Here is a 10,037-nt window from a genome sequence, read left to right as displayed (position 1 = left end):
CTTTTTCCTCGGTTGGGACGGAAGAGGAGAAGTGTCTCGCTGTGTTCTTCTTCTTTTCCCTCGAACGGAAGCACCTGACGGAGCATCTTCTCCATCAACCTCACCAGGCAGAAACGGTTCGTTGTTGTGTTCACCAGAATCATGAAACATAGCAGACCTAATCAAATAAAACACAATTAGACAAACATCCACAAGAAAGAACTACATAAATGAACCGATTTTAAACAAGATGATAGTGAAATGCAAATGCTCATAATACAACAATCAAAACACTGAGACCCGATTTATAATAAGGCATCCAAAGGTAATGTGTCACAATAAGGATTTAAAAGATACGGCAATAAGACAATATCAACCAGTCTTAAAATATTGAGTTACTATATTGCCATGGCCTAGTGATCAATGAACTTTAAAGCCTAAGACAAACAACCACAGTCGAAATCGGTTCGATTAAGAATACAATTAGACTACTGTTTTCTCGATTAAGAAGATCAAAGTAAGAATACTATGAAGTATGAATCATAAACGGACAACAACTTATCTCATAAACGATGCCTTATTTACACTATTCTTGCAATTTTAAAGACCCAAGTAATTACAAACAAAACATCAAAGAACTTGGAGAGGCTTAAGAGAGAAGAGCTTGGAGAAGATTGAGAGAGAAGTACGTACCTTGAAGATTAAGAGCTAGGAGAAGATTCAAACAAGAAATCGGAGTATATAATGGTAATAATGTTGACCATAAGGTCCTCGATATTGTGAGCCTCTCTCATCCCTCAGATCACAAATCTCATCCCTTCCCCCAGAGAGCGATATTGAAAATCAAAAGCTCTCTCTCCTTCATATATAAACTCCAAATTTACAAATCTCTTTCCCTCTCTAAATTTTTATTTCATCTTTGTATAAAAAGCCCTTTCGCCATTTTTTTGGGGAATTTCATCCAATCTTTATTAGGGTTACGAAACCCTAGATTTTTTTTTTTTTGAAATTCCGGATTCTTTAACTAGCGAAAGGTTTGATTTTGCTTCTTACCCTTTGTTCCTAATTGGTTCGGTTCCTCGGATTTGATTTGAATTTTGAGTTCGCTTTGTTTCGAATTTGAGATCTCATGTTCTCAAGTTGTGTTTCGTAGCTTTTTCCTTGTTTGATTGTGTAACAACGTTTCTAGGGTTCTATAATCAAAACCCTGATTTGTGCTTAAAACTTAAAAAAACATAATCTTTATCGTGGATGCTTGTTGGGTTCTTGTTTAAGATGTGATTTAGCTGATGTGTGCTTTTATCTTATGATAGAGAATGGCTGATCAAGGAATGGAAGGGAGCCAACCAGTTGACCTTACTAAGCATCCTTCTGGGATTGTTCCAACTCTTCAGTGAGTTCTCTTTTTGTGTCTCTTGTCTATATTTCCCCGTTTTAGGTTCTGTGTGAATGACAAGATTACATCTTTTGTTTGTTTCAGAAATATTGTCTCAACAGTGAACTTAGACTGCAAGCTTGATCTTAAAGCCATTGCCTTGCAGGCGAGGAATGCTGAATACAATCCCAAGGTTTGCTTCTTTTTCTTTTGTGTTACTTTTATTTTAGTAAATCTGGATCTAAGGTCTGCGTTTGTAAATGATATGCAATAACATTTACACTTATCCAATAGTTTATCTATTGATTGTGAAATCTGATTTGGCTCAGTCAAGTTATACTAGTGTGGTTTTATATCCTCAGATTTGGTTGAATCTCTAAGTGTTTCATGTTCCAGCGTTTTGCTGCTGTAATTATGAGGATTAGAGAGCCAAAGACTACAACGTTGATCTTTGCATCTGGGAAAATGGTATGCTTTATAGACTTACAGCTTGTTTCGTCACCTTTTTCTCGTATGCCTTGATCTACTATGTCCTTTTTTTCTAACGGGCATCTATGTTTTCCAATTTTAGGTGTGTACCGGAGCTAAAAGTGAACATCTTTCAAAGCTGGCTGCAAGAAAGGTAACTAACTTCTCTCAATGCGGTCTGATGTTCTTCTAGCAGCACTGTTAGTTAGAAACTTGATACTATTCTAGTAGGTATTTCTTCTCTGTTATACTAAAAAATTCCTTTTTTGTTGTTCAGTATGCTCGGATTGTTCAGAAGCTTGGCTTTCCTGCAAAGTTCAAGGTACTCATATGTTTATTACTGGCCCTTATCCAACATATACTGTATTTTACTTTTCTATCTCAGTCAGCATTTCGTTTGCTTTCTTATTGGAAGGACAAACTATGTATACAGTCTGGTAATAAATTAGCTGATTTCATTTAGCAGGATTTCAAGATACAGAACATTGTAGGTTCATGTGATGTCAAATTCCCGATTAGGCTTGAAGGTCTTTCATTCTCTCATAATGCTTTCTCAAGTGTAAGTGATCTCAAGCATTGTGATCATATATACTTGTAAGATGGAGTTAATCGGTCTGATGATTCGTACCTCTCTTATCATTGATGCCAGTATGAGCCTGAGATTTTTCCAGGATTGATATATAGGATGAAAAAACCAAAGATTGTTTTGCTTATTTTTGTGTCAGGAAAGATTGTTATAACTGGAGCCAAGGTAATAATTATGCTTTCTCTCTCAAATGATTACAAAATTTTCCATGAAAATGTTTATGTCTTGTGATGAAATCCGGAGTTACACTTTCAGATGAGAGAAGAGACTTACACTGCATTTGAGAATATCTACCCAGTTCTGACAGAGTTCCGGAAAGTCCAACAATAATAGTATGTAAGTGTCCCAACTTTATCTATCTCCATTTGCATACAGTTTAATACCACTTAATCAGTCAATGGTTTAATTACGGTCTTTCGATTCAAGCAGAGCCTAGAAAAGCAAAAAAAACCATGCTCACATTTGGATTGAACTAGGGGTCTCAGGTGGTGGCAAGCGATTTGGTGAGGTCATTTTCTTTGGACAAGAACATGGTTTGATTCAACCAGAAATTGTAAATACAGAATGGAGATGCCAAGAAATCTCTTTCTTTTTTGTTCTTAAAGTGTCGCCCAACATTAAAGAGTTGTAGAACTGGAAATAACGGACTTGTTTAATATTTAAAGTAGAAAGGGTTTACAGTTGTAGAATACATTGACGAATCGATAACAAAGACATGCCATTATATTTCCTCCGGCACCGCGGGGTAGAGTCCATAAACTCACAGTTCTTAGTTCTCTAAAGAAACAGATAGAACGGCTAGTAATTTACAGTTGTTTTAATTGCGTCCAGTATCTGCGTCAAACAAGAGCATATGTTAGAAACTGCTCTTTGGGTCGGAGCAAAGTGATAAGAGAAAAGGAACTTGCCTTGTTCTTGGTGGGCATGTAGAATGGCTCAAACACAAGTGGAAACGGAGTATCCAGACCACAAACTCTGGTTACTGGAGCTTCTAACTGCAAGACGAAATGACAGTTAAGAAAAAACCAATGAAGAGTAATTATGTAGGTGAATTAATTAAGATTAATATTTACTTACCTTCAAGAAACAACGTTCAAGGATTGTTGCAGAGATCTCTGCTCCAAAACCTCCTGTGATTGGAGCCTCATGGCTTATCTGCAACCCAGCAGAAACAAAACAGTTTATAAGATCGACCAGACAAAACAAAACCCGCCATTATCATTTAAGTAAGAGAGCTTACAAGAAGTCTGCCAGTCTTTTTAACCGAGGCCTCAACAGTTTCTTTGTCCCAAGGCAGTAGAGTCTTGAGATCTATCAGTTCACATGATATTCCTTCCTGCATAAACTCATGACCGGCATCAATAACTGCGAACCAATCACCATTGAGTTGAAAAATAAGCTACAAAACCTTTTCCGCCTCTAGACAAGCTTGTTCCATAATGGTAAGCTGAGCTCCCCATCCAACAAGTGTTATGTCATTCCCTTCTCTTATAACCTGACCATAAAATCTTCTTCGTTAGTCTCGACTCTCGAGAATGAGATCATCATCTTCTAAAAAGAGACGGTGAGAATGAACTTATTCTACCTCAGCTTCTGATAAAGGTATCATATAGTCATGCTCAGGGACTTCTTCTACTGCTTGACGATACAGCCACTGTAGGAAATATCAATGTTTCAAGACTTCAAAGAGGTGCTAAAAAGCTGATTTGGTTGGTGTAAGAGAAAAAGGAAGTACCTTTGGTTCAAAGAAGACAACGGGGTTTGGATCACGGATGCATGACAACAACAGTCCCTTTGCTTCCCGTGGACTCCGAGGGATGACAACCTTAATACCAGGGACATGGCAAAAGAAAGCTTCAGGGGATTGTGAATGGTAATGTCCACCATGACCAACTGCTCCATACGGTGCTCTTATTGTAAGTCCTACCAAGATCCATATAAATCCCTAATGAGTCAAAGAGATTACTGATGTGACGTCAAGAAGAAAATGTAAAGATAAAAGATTTACCTCCACAGTTGAATTGGTTACCACTTCGGTATCTGAACTTTGCCGCTTCATTAACAATCTACGAATCACAAAATCGTTCAGAATCCGGTGGCGAAAATCAAATGCTTGTGTAAAGAGAGAACATTTACCTGATCAAACGCAGGATATATATAATCTGCAAACTGAATTTCAACAATAGCTCGATTTCCCTGTCAAAATCGAACAACATTACATGTTACAATCCGTTCAAAACATAAACAGAAGCCAAATCAAACGCAAACAAGAACTCACCATTGCTGCAAGACCAATGCCAAATCCAACAATCCCCTGAATCCATTCACAGCTTACATCAAGAAACACAGCAATAACAACACTAACCACCTTTAAAGAAGTGAAAACAGAAGCATGTGGTCAAGGATTTGATACCTGCTCGCAAAGAGGAGTATTGAAGACGCGGTTTTTACCGAATCGTTCAGCTAAACCTGTTGTGCAGCGGAAGACTCCACCAAAGCCAACATCTTCCCCAAACACATAAGAGCTTCCACAACAACTTAATAAGTCAGACTCTTAAAACCTAGGAACCTACCTAGAGAGATCAAATGATTATTTCAAGTAAAATAAACAAACTTTTCTACTGGCGAGCGAGCTCACCGAGGATCGGAGTCCAAAGCGATGTGAAGCGCTTGGTTAATAGCAGAGTATAGATTCAACGATTTCCCAGTTTCTGTCGATACACTCCTCCTAGCTCCGTGACCTGAGCTCAGAAAACCCAATTTCCGACAAGATCTTCCTAAAAGAGCGGCCATTTACGCAAACCCACGAACAATCACTCTCTCTCTCTCTCTCTAGAAAATAGAAGATTGCGACAAGAGGAGAGGAGGTAACTCTCTATTTTGGGCAATACACTCACCTTACCTGCCCAGTTGGTAAGATGTCTAGGTGGCACAAGTTTGCAACTTTGGGATTTATGACAAAAGATGATACTCCTGCCACGTCGGATCCGACACGTTTACGGTTTACCTATCTATATCTTTTTATCTTGCAAGTTGCAACTTTATTTAATGCAAAGGTTGTGAGCAGCATAATTATAATAAGGTTTATAAACAATAATTAACAAAGATTTTTGTCCCTTTGATCATCTCAATTTGATTCAATCAACTTTTTGATCATTTTTTTTTGTTTTAAGGAACTTGGAAACAGAGGATAAAGAGGGGAAAGAAGATAGCAAAATGTTGAAGAAAATGGCGAATTCAACGAGGTTTTTTAAATTACTCCTAATGTCTCTTGAACATTTTCTCCCTTCGTGTTTCAAGATAACACAGGACAGCTGCCAGATTTTTGCTGAGCCTCCTGATATGCAGCACCAAGCTTCTTGTTTCCATTTGGGGTGCTAGCACAAACATTATACTTGATGCTCTTATGCACATCATCCTCACTGTAAGACTTGATGATAAAGAACATCGCATCTTTATACTCAACTGGGAAAACTTCTCCGTTGCACTCTTCTCTATCTGGAACAACACATGATAGAGTCTCCTCAGTCCCCTTTGTTATATTTGATTCATCACATGTCTGCTCTTTCAACTCATCTAAGCTAGCTTCTATGGTGATCTTCTAGTTCTTCGTGCCAGTGGCTCTAGGTCCCCTGATTAGTTCATTCAAGCCATCAATGTTGTCATTTCCATAGAAGTAATTGTTATCCCTTCCACGGCTTCTATATTTGTTGTCTGTAGTCGCCCATACTCTTTCGTTTGTAGATCTCGCTGTGCCACCATACTGACCACATAACTTGTCCGGGTACACTCTGTTGTAGTAGCCCTGAACTGCATAACCTGTCATGGATGAGGGCTGGTATATACTCTGCAAAGAATATATATTTGGGGCTATTAGATTTAAAGATTTAAAAGCTTCTACTTCGGTTTTTACACCGTAATTTAATCAGAACAAGTTTTAGCATATAAAACTGACTTCCATATCATACCGTGTAATGCGAACTGTAACGAGACGCAGGTACATTGCTATTAGTCTTAGAATAAGAAGATGCAACTCCACTGCCAGCTGCAGGACCACCTCCAAATCCAAGAGCACTGTTTCCAAACAAGCGACTCGAGTTGTTTAGAGTGCTCTGATTCAATGGTTTAACAGGAGCTACTCCATTAATTCTTTTAGGTATACCGCCCTTTGAAGCACCAGCAGATGCAGCATTATTGTTTTCTGCAGAGAGTGTATTCTGGTTGGCAGGTTTGTTTGCAGAAAGCTTGCTCTGGGTAGGGGCAGGAACAGATAAAGCGAAAGGCCCACTGCTGGTTGTCAGAAGAAAAGGATACTGGTACTGCTGAGCACCATACAAGTGTCCATCACCACCAAGTTGTAGAGCAGGGATTGTTGCTGGTGAGTCAGGATAGGCTGCATACCCATATCCATGTGGATAAACAAGAGACGCGTTCTCTCCATGACCTCCCTGGAGTAATTACCACATGATTAAGCAGGGGAAAAGATAAAGGAGCAAAAAGGGCTAAATAGTCTGGTTACAAGTTGCTAATAAGAAACGATAACGCACTTAGTGATTGCATGTCAACACTGTTGGTATTGGTATAACCTGGAAATGGAAATGGTTGTGTTATATATATACTACAATAATCCTAGTTAGTAGAAAGCTAAAGAACATGGAAATGGAGCTAATGAACACAATAGTACGGCCGCTGACACACATTAGGAAGATAGAAAACTGAAGAATTCAGGGCATCGCTGGGTAGCATTGGTGACAAAGATCGATCAAAAGAAGGAACTTGACCCTTTGAATCCATAGCTCCATACTGGTAAACAACGGCCTGCACAGATAATGATGCCATGAGAACTTCTGCTTGGCGTAACAAAATCTGCAAAGAGATCAAAAATGTTTCTTTACCTTCTTAGTTGGCTCAGGGGTCTCCAAAGCCCTTGCCTTTGAATCTAAAGACAGATTCTGCAATAGATCAGCAGCTGCAACAAGACTAAAAAAGAACTGATTTTCCAATCAATATTTGTTTAAAATCTTCATATCCTGACTTCAATGCTTCTTCCAGAGCCGAGAGGCCAGCTTAAACCTATCAAAATAACTCAATTAACTCTGCAAGTCAAACTGCAATATCTGAAAGTTTATAAGCTTTTTTAACCTGATTTTATAAGTTTATAGGTCTATATTTGTATTTTGTTGTCACTGATTCCATTGTTGTTGTTCTATCTGTTTTAAAAAAATGGAGCAAGGGACTAGTAAGGCCCAAATAGGCCCAATTGAAATCGGATCAGGATCGGGAGAGTTGAATCCAACGGTCGAGATTAACTCAAAGAGCTTCAAAGAGGTAACGTTAAAAGCAGCCTTCCAAGCGAGAGAGTAAGGAGATAAACCTACTTCCTTCCTTCTGCTTTCAGCTCCATTTTTTCTTATCCGGAAACAAAACTCTTCCGGTGAATAAAACACCTCCTCTCTGCTACCTCTGTTAGTCCCTTAATCCTTATCTCTTTTAATGGCACAGTTCATCCTCTGCATTTTCAGTGGCATAGTCTTGTTTAGCTTGTTAAAACTCTTTCTGGAAAGTAATAATTCACTTCTCCGATGTTTTTCTTTTGGGTATTTTCTAAATATGTATGTGTGAATGTTTCTTTAGATTTTCAATTGTGTTCTTACTGAGCTCTGCTTTGAAAGGTGTCGCCTTTTTATCTGTTTTCTTTTACTGGGTTGTTCTTTCTTTTGGTTATGGTGATTTTGTGGACCATATATAGATGAAAAGAAGAGTCTTTTTTTTCTATTCTTTATTATATATCTTTGAAAATTGTTATCTAACTGTTGAATTTTGTCTGTGTTTTGAAGTGAAAATATGGCATCAACATTCACTGCCACGTCTTCCATTGGTTCAATGGTTGCTCCAAATGGTCACAAATCTGATAAGAAACTTACCAACAAGTTGTCTTCAAGCTCATTTGGAAGGAGGCAAAGTGTGTGTCCTAGACCCAGGAGATCCAGTTCTGCTATTGTATGTGCAGCCAAGGAATTGCATTTCAACAAAGATGGGACTACCATAAGGAGACTTCAAGTGAGTACCTTTCTTTCTCTCTTAATGGAAAACTATATTCCTAGACTTTACTGCTGGCACTAAAGGTTTGCATTTTCTCTGGTTTCTACTTTTGTGTTGTGTTAGGCTGGTGTCAACAAGCTTGCAGACCTTGTTGGTGTTACACTTGGACCCAAAGGACGAAATGTTGTTCTTGAGAGCAAGTATGGATCACCAAGAATTGTTAATGATGGTGTGACTGTTGCAAGAGAGGTATTGAATTGTTACCCTTCTCATAATGATGTTTTATTGTCAATCAGATGTGTCTTATAATTGCAATCTTTCTCCTATAGGTTGAGCTGGAAGACCCAGTCGAGAACATTGGTGCTAAGCTTGTGAGGCAAGCGGCTGCCAAAACCAATGACTTGGCTGGTGACGGTACAACAACATCTGTTGTTCTTGCACAAGGTTTTATTGCTGAGGGTGTCAAGGTCTGTGTAACTTTTTTTCTTTCAGCTTTCTTTTTGTGAAACTTCAAAAAATTTGTTTTACTAATTTTAAGATTATTTCATTCAGGTGGTAGCTGCGGGTGCAAACCCTGTTTTGATCACCAGAGGTATTGAGAAGACAGCAAAGGCTTTGGTTGCCGAGCTTCAGAAAATGTCTAAGGAGGTTACAGTTTTATAGAACTCTCTTTTTCTGATTATGTGAAGAGTCTTTATCAAAAGGTTCTGAAAGTAAGTCATGTCAATGTAGGTTGAAGACAGTGAACTTGCAGATGTTGCAGCTGTTAGTGCAGGTAACAACGAAGAAATTGGAAATATGATTGCTGAAGCAATGAGCAAAGTGGGCAGGAAAGGTGTGGTGACCCTTGAGGAGGGTAAAAGTGCCGAGAACAACCTCTACGTCGTAGAAGGAATGCAATTTGATCGTGGTTACATCTCCCCTTATTTTGTGACAGACAGCGAGAAAATGTCCGTCGAGTTCGACAATTGCAAGGTAGACGTTTCTTGAATCTGAGTAGACAATTTAGCCACTAAAGATAGAGTAATAACAAGGATCTAATGTATTGTATGATTGCAGTTACTTCTCGTTGACAAAAAAATTACCAATGCAAGAGATCTTGTTGGTGTTTTGGAGGATGCAATTAGAGGTGGATACCCAATATTGATAATTGCAGAAGACATTGAACAAGAAGCACTAGCGACTCTTGTTGTGAACAAGCTTAGAGGTACATTGAAGATTGCAGCTCTCAGAGCTCCAGGATTTGGAGAGCGCAAGAGCCAATACCTTGACGATATTGCCATTCTAACTGGAGGTAAGTTCTGTGTGCATTGCATTGATGAGCCCTATGTTTTGGCAAATCGTTGTAGTTTTTATCTTGTCCTAATTTTCTATCTTTGCTTGCTTGCAGCAACTGTGATCCGAGAGGAAGTTGGTCTTTCACTTGACAAAGCTGGAAAAGAAGTTCTTGGTAATGCCTCAAAGGTCGTCCTCACAAAGGAGACTTCTACCATAGTGGGTGATGGAAGCACACAGGATGCAGTGCTAAAGCGTGTTACACAGATTAAAAATCTTATTGAGGTATAGTAAAAGAGTAGAGCTAATATG

At 38.7% G+C, this 10,037-nt stretch overlaps 3 protein-coding genes and 1 pseudogene across 5 annotated transcripts in view; 2 read left to right on the top strand and 2 right to left on the bottom strand.

Moving 5' to 3' along the window:
• LOC104778417 (TATA-box-binding protein 2-like) lies at nucleotides 539–3,099 on the top strand. Of its 3 annotated transcripts, none has more exons than XM_010502859.2 (10): nucleotides 539–726; nucleotides 1,293–1,372; nucleotides 1,460–1,547; nucleotides 1,751–1,822; nucleotides 1,926–1,976; nucleotides 2,100–2,144; nucleotides 2,289–2,381; nucleotides 2,472–2,573; nucleotides 2,664–2,744; nucleotides 2,894–3,099. In XM_010502859.2, the coding sequence occupies exons 1-9, from the start codon at nucleotides 724–726 to the stop codon at nucleotides 2,736–2,738; spliced, it is 609 nt and encodes a 202-aa protein (XP_010501161.1). In that variant the 5' UTR covers nucleotides 539–723; the 3' UTR covers nucleotides 2,739–2,744; nucleotides 2,894–3,099. The 3 variants fall into 3 exon arrangements, with proteins under 3 accessions (XP_010501161.1, XP_010501160.1, XP_010501162.1); XM_010502858.2 differs by having other exon boundaries at nucleotides 541–726; nucleotides 2,838–3,099; XM_010502860.2 differs by lacking the exon at nucleotides 539–726 and adding an exon at nucleotides 737–1,013 and having other exon boundaries at nucleotides 2,838–3,099.
• On the bottom strand, nucleotides 3,043–5,317 carry LOC104778418 (2-oxoisovalerate dehydrogenase subunit beta 1, mitochondrial). The gene is made up of 12 exons (XM_010502862.2): nucleotides 5,047–5,317; nucleotides 4,822–4,933; nucleotides 4,687–4,722; nucleotides 4,545–4,604; nucleotides 4,417–4,474; nucleotides 4,144–4,331; nucleotides 3,994–4,062; nucleotides 3,817–3,903; nucleotides 3,649–3,744; nucleotides 3,486–3,563; nucleotides 3,317–3,403; nucleotides 3,043–3,242 (listed from the first exon to the last, which is right to left on the bottom strand). The coding sequence occupies exons 1-12, from the start codon at nucleotides 5,199–5,201 to the stop codon at nucleotides 3,207–3,209; spliced, it is 1,062 nt and encodes a 353-aa protein (XP_010501164.1). The 5' UTR covers nucleotides 5,202–5,317; the 3' UTR covers nucleotides 3,043–3,206.
• LOC104779374 lies at nucleotides 5,394–7,812 on the bottom strand (annotated as a pseudogene).
• LOC109124424 (chaperonin 60 subunit beta 1, chloroplastic-like) overlaps nucleotides 7,760–10,037 on the top strand; it is a 4,070-nt gene continuing 1,792 nt past the window's right edge. Inside the window, exons 1-8 of the mRNA XM_010502857.1 lie at nucleotides 7,760–7,873; nucleotides 8,246–8,468; nucleotides 8,574–8,699; nucleotides 8,780–8,917; nucleotides 9,003–9,098; nucleotides 9,183–9,425; nucleotides 9,510–9,744; nucleotides 9,841–10,010. Of these exons, the coding sequence (XP_010501159.1) occupies nucleotides 8,253–8,468; nucleotides 8,574–8,699; nucleotides 8,780–8,917; nucleotides 9,003–9,098; nucleotides 9,183–9,425; nucleotides 9,510–9,744; nucleotides 9,841–10,010 (1,224 nt within the window). The 5' untranslated portion in view covers nucleotides 7,760–7,873; nucleotides 8,246–8,252. The remainder of the gene's footprint in view (nucleotides 7,874–8,245; nucleotides 8,469–8,573; nucleotides 8,700–8,779; nucleotides 8,918–9,002; nucleotides 9,099–9,182; nucleotides 9,426–9,509; nucleotides 9,745–9,840; nucleotides 10,011–10,037) is intronic.

This window comes from Camelina sativa, chromosome 3 (assembly GCF_000633955.1).
Source record: "Camelina sativa cultivar DH55 chromosome 3, Cs, whole genome shotgun sequence".
Taxonomy (NCBI): Eukaryota; Viridiplantae; Streptophyta; class Magnoliopsida; order Brassicales; family Brassicaceae; genus Camelina; species Camelina sativa.
The sequence above is the reverse complement of the archived record's forward strand: the minus strand, read 5'-3'. Positions and strand labels throughout refer to the sequence as shown.